Consider the following 18,515-nt stretch of genomic DNA (forward strand, 5'->3'; position numbering starts at 1 on the left):
GTCCACTTCTTCCAAATTTTGAAACCTAAGGAAATAAGACATTTTATCCATCTGTAGTCCAAGCACAGCATTGCCTGTCGTCTCCTCTCTTTTCTGCACTGCCCGCATCTCACCCTTCAAACCTTCCACTTTCTGCTTGTTTTCTGCTGAAACTTGTTGAGTATCCTTTAAATCCTTTTGGATAGTCACAATTTCTGCTCTTATTTCATCAATTTCTTGTCCATATTAGATAACTTTTCCAAAATTCTCTCCATCTCTCCAGCAGTTGGTCTCTGACCTTTTGCCATTAAGGAAAAAAAATACAAAATCCTCAGGCAGGCACGGTATCCTTGTAATTTCCTCCGGATCCACCAGGGGCACTCACAGGAGCAACGAGTCCAGAGTACAGTTAGTCAACCAGGAAGTCAAGGGAAGTGATGTCATCAAAATTCTCATAGTGAAGGCGGAAGCTGGGCGCCACCACTGTTCCCCAGAAGGAGGGGCCTCAAACCTTCCCTCCTAAATTTCTCCATCACCTCTTCTCTCCAGAGCTCCACAAAACCGGTAATCTTCTTATTTTAAGTTCTCCTCTCTCCAGAATAACTCGTGCTCCTTCCAACCGCAGGGGAGAAAACCCCCGCACTCCGGAGCAGTCCACTCACGTTTACCGATATTCCTTCCTTCTCCTCCTCAATTCTTCTCCGTGCCCTGTTCACCACCAGGCTGCTGCAGTTATAAATCAATGCCCGGTGTCACGGGCACAGCGGCAAGCGGCGACCAAAATAATGGCGCGGCCTGTGGCCTCGAACCCCGCCGAGCCTAGGACGCGCCAGCATCGGTCCCCACAGTCCTGTATGTCGGCTGGGAGACCCCTGGCGGGCCGTCCGTGCGGCAGGTGTCCTTTTCGGAACACCTGGCCCCTGAGGGCCTCGGCGGCGGCCGGATTCGGGCGCTGGAGGCAGGAGAAGCCTTCCAGACGTCCGTTGCCGCTGGATACCGGAAGTCGTCTCAGTGTGTTTGTTATGTTTTTATCTTGCCTTGATTATTTTATAAAATAATAATTCAGAAAGCGAGATGGACAGCGTATAAATGTACTGAATAAAAAAGGCAGTAAACATAAATAATACACATTCCTTCTCCTGTTTCCCCAACAGCAACAACCTTGTGAGGTGGGCTGGGCTGAAAGAGAGTAATTGGCTCAGAGTCACCCAGCTGGCTTTCATGCCTAAGGTTGGACTAGAACTCACAGTCTCCTGGTTTCTAGGCAGGGGACCATGAGTCCCAGTCTCGCCTTTGGCACAAAGCCACTTAGGTAATCCTGAGCCGTAGCCTTTCTCGTAGCCCTAGGAAGCAGGCAATGGCAAATCACTTCCGAAATCTTGCCAAGAAAACTGCAGGGACTAGGCCAGGACTAGGGTCAGTTTCTGGAAGACCTGAGGATCAGTGGCTATTAGTCTTGATGGCTGGGTGGCTGCTTCTGAAGGCCTGTTGTGGTCTGCCAGCATCCTGCGGAGCTGGCAGCGGAGTCGGACAGTGAGGAGGCTGGGGAGGACAATTGGCCAGTCCTGAAGTCAGGGAAAGGCCTGGACGAGGGCTCTGCGTCGGAGGCAGAGATGGGGCCAGGGCCATCTGGGAGCGACGCGTGGACTCCGGAGCCTCCAGAGGGCGGACAGCAGAGAGGCAGAGGAACAGGAGGAGCCTGTCCCTAGTGCATACATGCGAAGAGCTGCCAGAAGGCAAGAGCAGCTAAAGCAAAAAGGACGACTCGGGAGTAAGGCCAGCAGATGATTGGTCATTCCCTTAAGGCTTAAAAGAGCAGCAACGAGCCATTGGGTTCTTTGTAGAAAAGCAGCGTTGATTCCATTGCTTCTTGTCAGCCTCTCTTGAACTTTGTGGGGGGGTTTCCAAGAAAAGCCTTTGGCAGGTTGCCAAAGACAACAAAGGTTGGTGATAAGGCCAAAGGACTGTCTATGAAGAATTTGTTTTGGACTAAGCTGAGAATGAATTAATTCTCAGCTGTTCTAATAAAATAAGTTTGTTCAGGACAGAATTATGTTTGGTAATCATTATTTGTGCCTCAGTCACAACAAGGCCCTCTGCTGAGAGATTGATGGGCTTCCTTAGGAGAACAGACTGCTGGAGATCAGCCAGATTTTAATTTTTTTTTTTGCTGAAATTAAAGTGTTTCATGATCAGCATAAATTTTACTGATTTTCATTCTTTCAGATAAGCGTGGATGGCAACTTATTTCTCGTGCAAACTACTGTATAGATCTGGATCATCCACACTGAGACACTAAGTTTGGGTAAGTTTCTTTTTTGATTCGCCAAGACCCCGGTCATTGTTCTCTTAGACCGAAAACATTTTTTTTTTAATTTATATTTATATCCCGCCCTTCTCCGAAGACTCAGGGCGGCTTACAGTGTATAAGGCAATAGTCTCATTCTATTTGTATATTATATACAAAGTCAACTTATTGCCCCCCCAACAATCTGGGTCCTCATTTTACCTACCTTATAAAGGATGGAAGGCTGAGTCAACCTTGGGCCGGGCTTGAACCTGCAGTAATTGCAGGCTGCTGTGTTCTAATAACAGGCTTCTTACCAGCCTGAGCTACCACGGCCCTTTTTAAAGGAATCACCAAAAACACTCACACCAACACTGTCAGGGCAAGCCACTAGTATAAAACCAGAGAGTAAACCTCGCAACTCTTCTAGCATTGGTCATGTTACCGAGTTGGGTAATAAAATGTCTGTAAGAAAACAACCAAGCTCAGAGAGCACGAAGAACCCCTTAAAAGTGATATTTACAAGAATTCCAAGTTTCAACCCACTATATTTCAGTCCATGGCTATAATAGCCAGCATCTTTGAACAAATCTTTGGATGCGGTGGCTAAGTCGCTGAGCTTGTCGATCGAAAGGCCTGCAGTTCAGCGGTTCGAATCCCTAATGCTGCATAACGGGGTGAGCTCCCGTTACTTGTTCCAGCTTCTGCCAACCTAGCAGTTCGAAATCATGTAAAAAAATGCAAGTAGAAAAATAGGGACCATCTTTGGTGGGAAGGTAACAGGGTTCTGTGCGCCTTTAGTGTTTAGTTGTGCCGGCCACATGACCACAGAGACGTCTTCGGACAGCGCTGGCTCTTCGGCTTTGAAACGAAGATGAGCACCGCCCCCTAGAGTCAGGAACAACTAGCTCATATATGGGAAAGGAATCTTTACTTTTTTACCTTGAACAGACATTCCAACTACCTTCAAATTGGAGTTTTCTGTTCATCAGATATTTTGCCTCCGTGGCTCAGTTAAGCATGTTGTGTGAACAGGACTCTAGTTTAGCCAATCCTACTTTTAAATCCTTTCCTAACTTTTACAAGCTATTTTTAAAGTAAGTTTCAGCCACGTTTTTCCTCTCTCCAGCTGTTAGCCAGATTGCTGTGAAGGCAACGAAGAAGGAAAAAGTTGGGTATGTTGCTATGAGAACTGATAAACCAGAAAATAAAATGTGATTTTTAAATTTCTTTCCAGGAATTACAATCAAGATAAAACAGGCACAAAACAAAAACGCTTTTCAGAATGTTCATCTTCATACTTTCCGCATCTTATTTCCTGCTACCCACCAAACTTTCTGAGTGATTTTGAATCATACAGTTAAAAAAGAAAATAAATCAAACCCTTCAAAGGGACCCTACATATGACTCTCGATCTGCCTTTCTCAATTTTGTGCCCTCAAAAGCTTTGGAACCATTCTTCGAAAGCAGCTGACCGAGAAACACATGGACAAGATTTGGGGTGGAAAGATAAGTTCTTCATCCTCAAGATATACAGTATTTATAATTTAGATTATAGCTTAGTTGATCTTGGCCATCACAATTCTTAAGCCTTAATTGCGCTTTTTGTGACCGTGAGGATAAATTATATGGGGGGGGCTGCAATCTTTTGTGCACCTTAGAAAGGCCAAGGTATTTAAATGGACTATATGTATGTAATAAATACATACGTGCCATCTGCATCCTGAAAAGACAGTAGGGCAGTGGCAGTTCATACCTGACTTTGTGGAAGGTTCCAGAAGTGGGAGGCCACTATCAAGAAGGCCCTACATGATGGAAACAGCTATGAAGGTAGACCTGCTTTCCTGGCTGAGCAGCAGTTCCCCAAACAATTCATCAGAAAGCTAAAATATCTGTTTCTGTCACAGGTTTTCCACCTTGGCAACTTTAAGATACATGGACTTCAACTCCCAGCATGCTGGCTGGGGAATTCTGGGAGTTGAAGTCCACGCATCTTAAAAGTTGCCAAGGTTTAAAAAAAACACATTGGTTTCTACAAAGTGGCCTCCTGCTCCTCCTCCACCACCCAATTGTTTCCAACTGAATGTGGCCAGTTATTTCCCAGAATGGCCTTTCCCACTCTGTGTTCTGCAGATGTGGAAAACATCTGGCGGACAGCAGCTGGGCCAAGGTAGCCAGAGAGGGGTCTCCTGGCTCTCATTTGACTGACCTGTTGAAATCCTGCTTTGCCTTCCGGATCTTTAAACCCGGGTGCTGCTCTAAATGCTTCTAATTATTTTTGTATCTCAGAAAGAGAATTATTTTGGATTGCTGAGTAAATAAAATTACATTCTGTATATAGCGGCCAGCGGTGTGTGTCTTATGTGTCTTGCCACAAGGGAGGCTTGCTTGCATTCACTAAATGGAATTGTCCTGATATGAGTTAGGCTGGGTTTCTACTCCCATAATCAGCGGTGGGTTCTACTTACCTTTACTATTGGTTTGCAACGGGACCGCATACGCGTGCTCTTCTGCACATGTGCAGATCACCCATGACGACGTCGTGGCGGGTGGGTGGAGCCTCCTGACATTTTTACTACCGGTTCTATAGAACTGGATCGAACCGGGAGCAACCCATGTCTTGCTGGCTGGATTTGATGGGAGGTGTGATCCAGCAACTCTGAAGTCCCCAGTCAGGAAAGCTGTTCTGAAGGCATCTAAAGGTACATTTGATGATGAGTGGAGATTCTGAAGAGTTCAAATATGCTCACTCCTTAAGAGGCATGAAACAATATTTAAGTGTCACCAGGAGAAAGGGCCCACTGAGGGCCTTACAAATTGTTTATAAGCTACTGAGTTAAAAGAAACTGTAGGAAGGGAACTTCACCTAGGCAGTGTTGAGCAAAAGGAAACCAAGCAAGGGCACATCATAATAACAAAAGACACTGGCTCAGAATTAAATCTGGCCAGGGAAAAACCCACAAACCTCAAGGCTATTTAAAAGACAATACCAAGAAATACAGGAAAGGAAATAATTAGGTCACACAGACATAGCCGACCAAATAAAGAAATAGATTAGATCAGGACAAGATTCAATCACAAGCCTAAATAGATTAACTTCAGTCAAAGCATATGGAAAACAACTAACGGAAGGGAGAATACTTGAGGAAATCAAATCGTTAGAATGAACAGATTAAACCGGAACGCACGCCCGAACACAAAACCCACCCACATTAACATAATCAGAAAGACAAAACACAGAAAACTTAGCAAGCACATACACAAAGGGAAATCTCATCAAGTACTCCCAAAACAAAGAAATGAAAAGGGAAAAAGAGTATAAAAAATGTACACTTACTGTATATGGTTGTCAGCTCACCCAGGAACGCGGTCCTTGCGCTTGCTGGATTCGTCTTCCTGAAAAATAAAGAAACCTCGCTTTCACGCAGCTCGCTTCGATCTCAATTCTTCTAATACATCGGCAACGCTCCAATCTGCTGGAGAGGAGCTCCCAGCCGGGAAATTCGAACCCATTCGGGGAACGATCTATCAATTGGCGACCACGAAGGGACTCCCAGCCAACCCAGCCACCGGACGGGGCCCGAAGATCCAACCCAGCCGGCACGGACCATTTTTGTCCGGGGAAGAATCCACGGACCCTGCCCGGGAGGTGTCGGGTAGTAAAGGGAGTTTTTGAGCTTTGCCCTCAACAGCTGCTTGAAAGCAGGTGAGTACCATATAAATTTACTATTTTAAAAAGGATAATTCCCAGAACCTAGAGAAACGAATGTATGTATGTGTGCATGTGTGTGTGATAGTGGGATTCCACCTAAGGAAACAGTCTGATTCCACCTCTTTGAGCAACCTCTAGCCGCACCTCTGCCTACTGCTAGCTCCACCGAGCCGTGACCGGTAGGATAGAGAAAGCAAGGGGGGGAAGCCAAACGTGGAACTTTGTGTTTATTGGGAACGGAAGCCGAGCGAGAGGAAAGTAAGTGTGAATGAAGCAATTAAGAGAGTAAAGAAAAAGCAGGAGATCTGCTTGGGGCCCTGGATGCCCGCAGGCTGCCAGCTTTGCCTGGTAAGCGAAAAAAAAGCAGGAGATCTGCTTGGGGCCCTGGATGCCCGCAGGCTGCCAGTTTTGCCTGGTATGCGAAAAAGGAAGCAGGAAGCAGTGTTGAGGAGGTGCTCGTACCTACTGGAGGGGCAGTAGGTCCTCTGGGATCACCTTTTTTGATCCAAAACGGAAGCTCCCTTAACAGGAAGGTGCTCATACTTCGACAGAAGGGAGTCGAAGTCCTTCCCAGAACTTTTTTTTCTGAAAACTGTAGGAGGATCCACCCGGCTAAGCCAAAGTGAAAAATAAAACCTCACATCGGAGAGGGAAACATGGGAAGCTGTAGCTCGAGGGTGGAGGAAATCCCTAGGAGACCTGCTGGGTTTCTACTCCCATAATCAGCGGTGGGTTCTACTTACCTTTACTATTGGTTTGCAACGGGACCGCATACGCGTGCTCTTCTGCACATGTGCAGATCACCCATGACGACGTCGTGGCGGGTGGGTGGAGCCTCCTGACATTTTTACTACCGGTTCTATAGAACTGGATCGAACCGGGAGCAACCCATGTCTTGCTGGCTGGATTTGATGGGAGGTGTGATCCAGCAACTCTGAAGTCCCCAGTCAGGAAAGCTGTTCTGAAGGCATCTAAAGGTACATTTGATGATGAGTGGAGATTCTGAAGAGTTCAAATATGCTCACTCCTTAAGAGGCATGAAACAATATTTAAGTGTCACCAGGAGAAAGGGCCCACTGAGGGCCTTACAAATTGTTTATAAGCTACTGAGTTAAAAGAAACTGTAGGAAGGGAACTTCACCTAGGCAGTGTTGAGCAAAAGGAAACCAAGCAAGGGCACATCATAATAACAAAAGACACTGGCTCAGAATTAAATCTGGCCAGGGAAAAACCCACAAACCTCAAGGCTATTTTAAAGACAATACCAAGAAATACAGGAAAGGAAATAATTAGGTCACACAGACATAGCCGACCAAATAAAGAAATAGATTAGATCAGGACAAGATTCAATCACAAGCCTAAATAGATTAACTTCAGTCAAAGCATATGGAAAACAACTAACGGAAGGGAGAATACTTGAGGAAATCAAATCGTTAGAATGAACAGATTAAACCGGAACGCACGCCCGAACACAAAACCCACCCACATTAACATAATCAGAAAGACAAAACACAGAAAACTTAGCAAGCACATACACAAAGGGAAATCTCATCAAGTACTCCCAAAACAAAGAAATGAAAAGGGAAAAAGAGTATAAAAAATGTACACTTACTGTATATGGTTGTCAGCTCACCCAGGAACGCGGTCCTTGCGCTTGCTGGATTCGTCTTCCTGAAAAATAAAGAAACCTCGCTTTCACGCAGCTCGCTTCGATCTCAATTCTTCTAATACATCGGCAACGCTCCAATCTGCTGGAGAGGAGCTCCCAGCCGGGAAATTCGAACCCATTCGGGGAACGATCTATCAATTGGCGACCACGAAGGGACTCCCAGCCAACCCAGCCACCGGACGGGGCCCGAAGATCCAACCCAGCCGGCACGGACCATTTTTGTCCGGGGAAGAATCCACGGACCCTGCCCGGGAGGTGTCGGGTAGTAAAGGGAGTTTTTGAGCTTTGCCCTCAACAGCTGCTTGAAAGCAGGTGAGTACCGCCTTAAATTTACTATTTTAAAAAGGATAATTCCCAGAACCTAGAGAAACGAATGTATGTATGTGTGCGTGTGTGTGTGATAGTGGGATTCCACCTAAGGAAACAGTCTGATTCCACCTCTTTGAGCAACCTCTAGCCGCACCTCTGCCTACTGCTAGCTCCACCGAGCCGTGACCGGTAGGATAGAGAAAGCAAGGGGGGGAAGCCAAACGTGGAACTTTGTGTTTATTGGGAACGGAAGCCGAGTGAGAGGAAAGTAAGTGTGAATGAAGCAATTAAGAGAGTAAAGAAAAAGCAGGAGATCTGCTTGGGGCCCTGGATGCCCGTAGGCTGCCAGCTTTGCCTGGTAAGCGAAAAAAGCAGGAAATCTGCTTGGGGCCCTGGATGCCCGTAGGCTGCCAGTTTTGCCTGGTATGCGAAAAAGGAAGCAGGAAGCAGTGTTGAGGAGGTGCTCGTACCTACTGGAGGGGCAGTAGGTCCTCTGGGATCACCTTTTTGATCCAAAACAGAAGCTCCCTTAACAGGAAGGTGCCCATACTTCGACAGAAGGGAGTCGAAGTCCTTCCCAGAACTTTTTTTTCTGAAAACTGTAGGAGGGTCCACCCGGCTAAGCCAAAGTGAAAAATAAAACCTCACATCGGAGAGGAAAACATGGGAAGCTGTAGCTCGAGGGTGGCGGGAAATCCCCTAGGAGACCTGCTTGGGGCCTGGGATGCCCGTAGGCTGCCAGTTTTACCTGGTATGCGAAAAAAGAAATTGAGGAAATTGTGTAATAAATGGACTTTGCTAAAAGATGACACTGGGAAACAAATTTGGCCTCATGGCGGTACTCTAGATATGAAAATCCTGATAGCACTTAGACCACGATTAAAGCCTAGCCATATACCCTACTGGTATTGCTGGGCTGAACTGTCCAAAAATAAGGAACCTTTGAGGGAAAGAAATCCAACCAGCGAGGAGAAGGAAAACACAGCAAAAATAATGGCCCCACTAATAAGTAAACCTGTGCCTGGGAGACAGAGGGGTCAGCTAGAATACATCCTATCGCACACCCCATTTTCAGCCTCAGACCTAGTAATTTGGAAAAAGGAGGCACCATCTTTTAGGGCTGACCCCCTTACAGTAATTCAGACTCTCAAGGCCATAATAGAGAGCCATAATCCATCATGGGGAGACATGAACCAGCTGTTGCATGTCTTCTTAACAAAAGATGAGTTATTAAAATTATTTGAGAAAACTGATGAGATTGCCAAACAACCAGTTATAGCCGCTCCAGGCCAGGTAGCCCAGGCCCGGGTAGTCTGGCCATTATAGCGCCCTGACTGGGACTATAATGATGACAACCACTGGGCTACATACACCAGGGCAAAGGAAAACCTATTGGAAGCCCTGGAAGAAATTGGGAAAAAACCCTTAAATTGGTCAGAATTCCAGAGAATAACCCAAAGAGAGCAGGAGAACCCAGACGCCTTTTGGGTCCGACTCTCTGAGGCAGCCACGACTTATGCCCACCTCGATCTCAGCTGCCAGAAGGACCAGAGGATATTAGCCTCAGCCTTCGTTGACCAATCTGCCCGTGATATAAAAGAACATTTCCACAAAATAGTGTCTAACTGGTCCTCTTTAGAGATATCGGAGTTGCGCAGAATTGCCAACTTCGTTTATGACCAGTGGGACAAACTGAAGGAGGAGGAAAAAGAAAGGAGGGAGTTAGAAAAGGAAAAAGACAAAGAGAGAAGAAGGAAGTCAGAAAGACATGAGGAATTACAAATATTTGCGGCTCTGCATGACAGTACAAGGCCACCGCAACAGCAATTGGGCGATAGACGGCCTCGGTGCGGGCGGTGCAACAAAATTGGAGTCCCAACACATAAATGCCGACATTGTTTCAGATGCGGAGGGAAGGGACACCTAAGGGAGCACTGTAATCAGATCCAAAACCGTTCCCGGTATAGCGCACCGCCAAAAACCTTTCGGGGGGAAAATGATTTTCATTATCCCTCCGAATGGAGAAACAATTATCATCGGGAACCACCAACAGCCCCACTTCCACGATACAATCCAGCCCACCTAAACAACCGCAATGGTCCAAGAAACCCGGACTGGGAACTGGAAAGGACCCAGATACTCAATGACTAGAGAAAGAAGAGAATGAGTTCATGGCCACGCTCCAAGGGCTCGCAATTCCCTTAAGGGACGGTCCCGAAGGGGAGCCTATGATCTCCCTTCTCATAGAGGGAAAAGAATATAACTGCCTAGTGGACACTGGGGCGACTGCCTCACTAATTATCAACCCACCCCACAAAGACTCAATAAAGAAAGGTGCTCAAGATAATATAGTAGGAGTGGGGGGGAAAGTCATCCCGGTAGAATTTACCAAAGATTTAACAGTTGAATTAGGTCCCTTTTCGTTAAAACATGGCTTCACCATCTGCCCTCAATCTCCAGTCTCCCTTTTAGGAAGAGACCTCCTATGTAAATTGGGAGCAACCATAAAATGTGGGAAAAGGGGCCTCACCCTAGACATCCCCGGAAAGAAAACTTTCCTACTAGCCACCCACCCACCCCCGCTACATGCGGATTTAGCAACTTTGCCCCCCTCACTTTGGGGCTGGGATTCAACTGAAGTGGGACTTTTAAAAGGGGCCACCCCGGTGACAATAAAAGTGAAAACTGGGCGCCCACCATGCATCCCACAATACAGGATCCAAGCGGAGGCCATTGAACCAATACGCAAACTGATTAAAGCCTATCTGGAACAGGGAGTTTTGCGGAAATGTACCTCCCCATGTAATACCCCAATTTTTCCCGTAAAAAAATCAAAGGTGGATGAGAATGGGAACCCCATTTATCGTTTTGTGCACGATTTGAGGGCCATCAACAGTCACGTGATACCTAGAGCCCCGATAGTGCCGAACCCCGCAACAATAATTACGGAAGTACCGGCTTCCGCCACTCACTTCACCGTGGTGGATCTTTGTTCTGCTTTTTTTAGCATTCCGGTAGATTCAGCATCACAATACTTATTTGCCTTTACTTGGGAGGAACAGCAATATACTTGGACCCGTTTGCCTCAAGGCTACACGGAGTCTCCCACCCTTTTCTCCCAAATTTTAAGGAACGATTTATCTTCCATAGACTTACCAGAAAAATCTATATTAATCCAATATGTAGATGATTTGTTGCTAGCATCAGAAAGTGAGCAGGCATGTAAACGTGATACTTTACATCTATTGAAGGCCTTAGCGGAGAAGGGACATAAAGCCTCCCCCACCAAATTGCAATATTTGAAACAAGAAATAATGTATTTGGGCTACATAATTGCGCCGGGAATACGGAAACTAGCTCCCAGCCGCATAGAAACTATATTGGCCATGAAAAACCCCAGCACGAAACGACAAGTAAGGGCACTCCTAGGGGTCCTGGGATTTTGTCGCCCCTGGATCCCGTCGTTTGGGGAACTAGCAAAACCCCTGATAGACTTAACTACTAAAAACATGCCAGATCCTATAGAATGGACAAAATCTTTAGACCAGCATATCGAGAGAATTAAAAAAACACTAGCTTCAGCCCCGGTATTGGGTTTGCCTGATTACAAAAAACCATTTACCCTCTTCATACACGAAAAACTAGGCATTGCATCGGGAGTTCTAACACAGAGCTGTGGTCTAGCTCAGCGACCCGTGGCATACTATTCAGTAAAGTTAGATCTGGTAGCCCGGGGGACACTCCCCTGCTTGAGGGCAGTAGCGGCCACGGTAGAAATAGTAAAACGATCCAAGGACCTAGTCCTCGGACGGCCGCTGACTCTAAAAGTACCCCACGAAGTGTTTGCTGTTCTCCTAAAATCGCAAACGCAAGCCTTCACACAGCAGCGTCTAGCGCAATACGAGGCGGAATTGTTTACATCTGACCACATCACATTTGAACGGTGTAGCACCCTAAACCCTGCTACCCTATTACCCACAGAACAATCGGATAATAACCTCCATGATTGCCTCCACCTAATACAGGATGCAGAGCTACCGCGCCCAGATTTAACTGACAACCCTCTAGAAAATCCAGATCTTGAATTATTTACAGATGGCTCCTCTTATATGCATGAGGACAGAAGGGTTGCAGGAGCAGCAGTAGACTCTCTCCATGAAATCATTTGGGCTGAGCCACTAACCCCCTCACATAGCGCTCAGGCAGCAGAACTTATTGCACTAACCAAAGCTTGTGAAGCAGCAGAAAATCAGTCTGTTAACATATATACTGATTCAAGATATGCATTTGGTGTTTGCCATGCCACAGGAGCACTATGGAAACAACGGGGTTTCCTCACATCAGCTGGTCAACAAATCGTACATGCAGCTCTGGTCTCCAAACTATTACAAGCCATTCAATTACCAAGGGAAATAGCAGTCATTCATTGTAAAGCCCATCAAACGGATGACTCTTTGATTACAAAAGGAAACAAATACGCTGATGCAATAGCCAAATGGGTAGCCACCGAACCTCTTCCACAAGTCACTATTGCTCCAGCAATAAGAGCCAACCCAGAAATCCCATATAAGGACTTCCTTGAAGAAGGAGAAGCCCAAATGTGGGAAGGAAAATTAGGTGCAACATTTTCTAATGGATTTTGGAGAGTCCCAGATGGCAGACCCATAGCCCCACGTCGCCTCATACGCCTAATTTGCCAGAGGCTACACTCGAAAGGCCATTGTGGGACCCAAGCAATAGTGGATGCTGCTAGAAGGGTATGGCATGCTCCTGGAATTTATACAGAGGCAACTAGAGTGACTAGCACCTGTAAAACATGTCAGGCTAATAACAGCACCTCCAGAAAAAGCATCCACGAGGGGGGCAGACCATGGGCACAAAGACCCTTTGAACGGGTTCAAATGGACTATATTCAATTGCCTAAAGCAAATGGATACCAATATGCCCTCATATGTAGAGACCAACTAACACACTGGGTAGAGGCTTTCCTTGTCGCCATGCTACAGCCTTGAAACTGCCAAACACCTCATTAAAGACATTGTACCCAGATTTGGGGTACCAAGTGTACTAGATATGGATAGGGGCAAATATTTCATAGCCCAAGTTCTCACCTATATATACCAAGCACTTGGCATTACCCAGAACCTGCATTGCCCCTACTCCCCATCCTCATCAGGTGGAACAGAAAGAGCAAACAGAAAGGTAAAAACCTTATTAGGTAAGCTCTGCCAAGAGACACACCTCTCATGGCCACAAGTCTTACCAATTGCCTTATTTTACATTAGAACTAGACCTAGAAAGGATATAGGAATATCCCCTTTTGAAATCCTTTTTGGACGCCCACCTGATATCCTGCAGGGCCTCGATCCCCAGTCCCTCAGCTTAGATAGGGGGGACATAGTTCTCTCTTCATATCTTTCAGCCCTGCATAAGAGATTACAGGTCCTGTGGACACAGAGCGCCCTGACACAGATGCTACCTCTGGAGGACAATCTACATCCCTTTGAGCCAGGTGACTGGGTGTGGATAAAGTTCTTCACGCGAAACTCACCACTGCAACCCAAGTGGACAGGACCGTATCAGATTCTACTGACAACCCAGACTGCCATCCGGGTTGCAGAAAGGGACTGCTGGATACATTGGACACACGCCAAACCTGCAGTTGTGGACAACAGCCCAGCTATCCCACCGATTAAATTGAAGAAACATCCAGAGACAAAAGAATGGACTTTGGAAACATTTTTTAACAACACCACTGAATAAGAAGAAGAAGAAAAAATATATAACCCGGACTGTCTCCACCATCACCTTTCTTCTTATATGTATTGTTGTCTTTTGTTTGTTTTTCTTTTAATCCAAGTTTGTAATATTTAGAGGGGAAAAAGAAAAAAAAAAGAGAGGGGAGGGGGGAGGATTTAACTATATAATGGGAGGAAAAAAACCAGTTATTAACACTATATGTAACCTATATTGTATATTGCTAACTGTAACCCAGATAACAGCATTCCTTGAACCAAACCTCATCCCAGAAAAGGGAAACATCTGGGAATATCTAGCAAGAGAGATACTCAACACCACAGAATTTTGCCTATCAGGGGGTAACTCAGTGAAAGATATCTTAAAAACATGCCTAATGGGAGTAGCAATTAGACCTCAAGCTATACTCAATGACACTAGGCTCAGACACATTCCTATCACAATGACATATTCAACCATTTATGATTGGGGAAATGTCTCCTCAACAAAAGAACTAGACATGTACACTCTTCATATAGCTGCCATCTCCACCTCCTCCTGGTGCTTTGAGGTTTTTGGATGTAGCGAGAAGGGCAGTGGAAATTGCATCAACCTAAATAACACAGAACTAAGATGCAATCACACGGAACTTGTTCCATTTTCTTATAGCTACCTAAGGCTACCTCATGGTTGGTTTATACTGTGTGGATTACAAGCCTATTCATACCTACCAGCAAATTCAACAGGAGGGCCTTGTACTCTAGGAAAGCTAACCATGTTACTGTCATCCATACAGAGACGACACAGGAGAGCATTTCACACCCTAGACCCAGATTGTGATTCACATGTGTCCCTACTCACAAAAGCAGAATATGTTTCATTGGCTGTATCGCTAGTGGGAGTGCCAGGACTGGCAGTCAGAAATTCAAGAAACTTGAACAGCTTGGCATGTACCCTAGTGAAAGGCCTAAATTCGACCTCCCATGCCTTAGATGCCCTAAATAGAGAACTAAGACAAGTCAGAGAGGCAACCCTTGAGAATCGGGCAGCGATTGATTTTCTGCTATTAAAGCACAATCATGGCTGCAAAGAATTCAGAGGGCTTTGCTGCTTTGAATTAGAAGAAAACGCAGAAAGCATAAATAAAGACATTAACCACCTAAAAGAGCTGACCCAAGATATTGGCCACAACCAGCCAGCCTTTGACCTCTCGTGGCTCTTCTCCTGGCTGCCAGACTTCTCTTGGCTAAAAATTATCCTGACAGGCATAATCATTATCTGTGTACTAGGAGCTTTCATGTGCTGTCTCTGTTACTGTATTCCCCTATGCCTTAGCTGCTTAAGGAGTTGCAAACCAAACTCATCTAGACCAAACACAGGGAAACATCAAGCAGCCCTTATGATGATACAAATTGACCAAGAATACCAGGTATACTCAGATAGCAACCAAACGAGCACAGGAGAAAAGGAGGAATACCCAGATTAAAAAAAAAAAAATGATGGATTGTAGGAAGGGAACTTCACCTAGGCAGTGTTGAGCAAAAGGAAACCAAGCAAAGGCACATCATAATAACAAAAGACACTGGCTCAGAATTAAATCTGGCCAGGGAAAAACCCACAAACCTCAAGGCTATTTAAAAGACAATACCAAGAAATACAGGAAAGGAAATAATTAGGTCACACAGACATAGCCGACCAAATAAAGGAATAGATTAGATCAGGACAAGATTCAATCACAAGCCTGAATAGATTAACTTCAGTCAAAGCATATGGAAAACAACTAACGGAAGGGAGAATACTTGAGGAAATCAAATCGTTAGAATGAACAGATTAAACCGGAACGCACGCCCGAACACAAAACCCACCCACATTAACATAATCAGAAAGACAAAACACAGAAAACTTAGCAAGCACATACACAAAGGGAAATCCCATCAAGTACTCCCAAAACAAAGAAATGAAAAGGGAAAAAGAGTATAAAAAATGTACACTTACTGTATACGGTTGTCAGCTCACCCAGGAACGCGGTCCTTGCGCTTGCTGGATTCGTCTTCCTGAAAAATAAAGAAACCTCGCTTTCACGCAGCTCGCTTCGATCTCAATTCTTCTAATACATCGGCAACGCTCCAATCTGCTGGAGAGGAGCTCCCAGCTGGGAAATTCGAACCCATTCGGGGAACGATCTATCAAAACATAGCAGTGGGCTCAAATATTTTTCTTTGTTTGTGGGCAAAATCCAGTTGTCTCATTACGTTACTTTGAAATTTTAATGTTTCTTGAAACTGTCAATGACGGTAAGAGTCTCTGTACATCCAGAGATTGAGACAAAGCATGGAGGACAATGATAGAGAAGTTTCTTGCCATTCTGAGGTGGACAATAACTGAAAGTTATAACCTAGGTTTTAAAACTGCCACAGTTGTTGAGTGAGTCACTGCAAGTCGTTAAGTTAGTCACACGGTTGTTAAGTGAATATGGCTTCCCTATTCACTTCCCTTGTCAGAAGGTCGCAAAAGGGGATCACGTGACCCCAGGATACTGCAACCGTCATAAATAGGAGTCAGTTGTCAAGGTCTGAATTTTCATCTCGTGATTATGGGTGTGGGAAGTACACCCCAAAAGGACAGCACCAGAAACCTCACAGCACCAGAAACCTCAGAAAACAGTGCCAAGAGACTCTTCCCCTTTAAGAAAATCAAGAAGCACCAGCTGAAAGGAAAACTCAGAGCAACAGTGCTAAGGGCTGTTACAAAAGTAACAAAAGCTGACTACAGATAAGGCTAAAAATAAACTCACAAAAGCAAAACCAGAACTCCCTTTTTCCTGACGCCTGATAGGATTAACCCCCAGGATAGAAAAGACAAAAGTCCTGGGACAGGATTAACCCATTAAGGCAGGAAGACAGGATCCAGGGCAATCACTTTAACTAGAGGCACACAAATAACCCCATCAAACTGTAGCAGCTTCAAAGGAAAATCAAGTATAAGAAGGCATGGCTTTGCCTCCCCCCAATCTGCTTGCAAGACAGGAAGGCTGGAGCTGTGTCACTTTTTGCTTCTTGCCTTCCTATGTTAAAAGAATCCCACTTTCTGGCAGCTGGCTTCTGCATCCATTTCTTCTCAGCGTCTCTGGTGTGTCCCAGCTGGGAAAGAACCAGGAAAATTTCTTCCAACGGGATACTGCATTGGTTAAGTGTGCAAGTCATAAATCACTTTTTTTCAGTTCCGTTGTAATGGAACTGTCACTAAATGAACTGTTTTAAGTTGAGGACTACCTGTATCTGGATCTTTTCCAGTCAGGATTGAGATCTTGGTGTGGGATGGCGACAACATTGATTGTTGAGGTATGGGGGGGTTATTGTTTTATTATTTTTATTTCTTTCATATTGTGTTTTTATGTCATAAACCATCTTATAAGAGTCTTATAATCTTATAAGAGACTTATAAACTATCTTATAAGAGTCGGGAATGACTAGCACATATGTGTGAGGGGAACCTTTACCTTTACCTTAAGCCATCTTGAGACCTCCATTTCCCCTCCTCCTCCTTTTTCCTTCGTCTTCCTCCTCTTCCCCTTCTCCTTCCTTCCTCTTCTCTTCCTTGTCCTCCTTCCTCTTCCCCCCTCCTCCTTTATTAAATATTAATATATAATATAAATTATATAATATTACACAACAGCCTTTTATCATATTAAGATGGAAGAGATGGGAAAAGGTACAGAAGCCAGATAAGCTATTCCTAATAATACAGGACTTCTATGAGACCTGACAAATATGCATTTTTGTCTGGGGCCCATCGTGAGCAAAGTCACACCTAGCATTACAAGCTAATGGCAGGAAACTAGATAGCTTTGCAAGATACCTGTGACCTAGTTAGTAATAGGAAACAAGATATTTAGCTTCTATAAAAGCAGCAACAAGGGGGGAAAGCAGAGATAGGGGACTGTCAACATTATAACCAATCATGACATGTTAAATGTATGTATAACCATAATTAGGAAATTGTTTTTCTCTTACCTGTTTCCTGTACTTGTAAAAGTATAACGGTAACAGCGTCAGAACTCCTCAGAGTTCAGTATTGCTTATCTTTTATGCTACTGAGCCTTGCGCAATAAACCTGTTCTGCTCACCCAGGAATTCTCTGTGTGTCCCTAAATTCCATAACAATATTATTGAGGTTTATTGAGCGGGCACTGAAAGTCAGATCTTTTGCAGACGATCCAGCAAAAACGTTTCAAGCAGAAATATAAAATTTAGAGCTACCTTTCTCCTTGCGGGTGTGTGTGTATAATTTCTTCTCCCACAAGACCTGGGGGGAAGGGGCAAATCTTCCCCAGCGCTGAGGGGTCTGGCTTCAAATCCCCACCCCCCACCCCTGCTCTTCAACCAGTGGTAAAATTCAATTTTTTTTGCTATCAGTTCTGTGGGTGTGGCTTGGTGGGTGGCAGGAGGGGGGGGGAGGAAGGATACTGTAAAATCTCCATTCCCTCCCCACTCCTAGGGAAAGGATACTGCAAAATCCCCATTCCCACCCTACTCCAGGGGAAGGATTCTGCAAAACCTCCATTCTCACCCTACTCCTGGGGGAAGGATACTGCAAAATCCCCATTCCCTCCCCATTCCTGGGGGAAGGATACTGCAAAATCCCCATTCCCACCCCACTCCAGGGGAAGGATACTGCAAAATCCCCATTCCCACCCCACTCCAGGGGAAGGATTCTGCAAAATCTCCATTCTCACCCCACTCCTGGGGGAAGGATATTACAAAATCCCCATTCCCTCCCCACTCCTGGGGGGAAGGATACTACAAAATCTCCATTCCCACCCA

General features: G+C 45.3%; 1 protein-coding gene and 1 long non-coding RNA gene across 6 annotated transcripts in view; one reads left to right on the plus strand and one right to left on the minus strand.

Annotated features, from left to right (window-relative positions):
* Positions 1-4,609, plus strand: part of LOC131192654 (zinc finger protein 271-like) — a 39,986-nt gene extending 35,377 nt beyond the window's left edge. For all 5 annotated transcript variants that reach the window (XM_058172009.1, XM_058172008.1, XM_058172006.1 and 2 more), the window contains 2 exons: positions 2,206-2,284; positions 3,504-4,609. In XM_058172009.1, the coding sequence (XP_058027992.1) occupies positions 2,206-2,250 (45 nt within the window). In that variant the 3' untranslated portion in view covers positions 2,251-2,284; positions 3,504-4,609. The remainder of the gene's footprint in view (positions 1-2,205; positions 2,285-3,503) is intronic.
* The window catches only part of LOC131192855 (uncharacterized), a 31,310-nt gene extending 25,347 nt beyond the window's left edge, over positions 1-5,963 (minus strand). The window contains exons 1-2 of the long non-coding RNA XR_009153797.1: positions 5,604-5,963; positions 4,735-4,962 (exon numbers count right to left, since the gene is read on the minus strand). This is a non-coding gene — a long non-coding RNA (uncharacterized LOC131192855). The remainder of the gene's footprint in view (positions 1-4,734; positions 4,963-5,603) is intronic.
* Between the last annotated feature and the right edge of the window lie 12,552 nt (positions 5,964-18,515).

This window comes from Ahaetulla prasina, chromosome 2, assembly GCF_028640845.1.
Source record: "Ahaetulla prasina isolate Xishuangbanna chromosome 2, ASM2864084v1, whole genome shotgun sequence".
NCBI classification, from domain to species: Eukaryota; Metazoa; Chordata; class Lepidosauria; order Squamata; family Colubridae; genus Ahaetulla; species Ahaetulla prasina.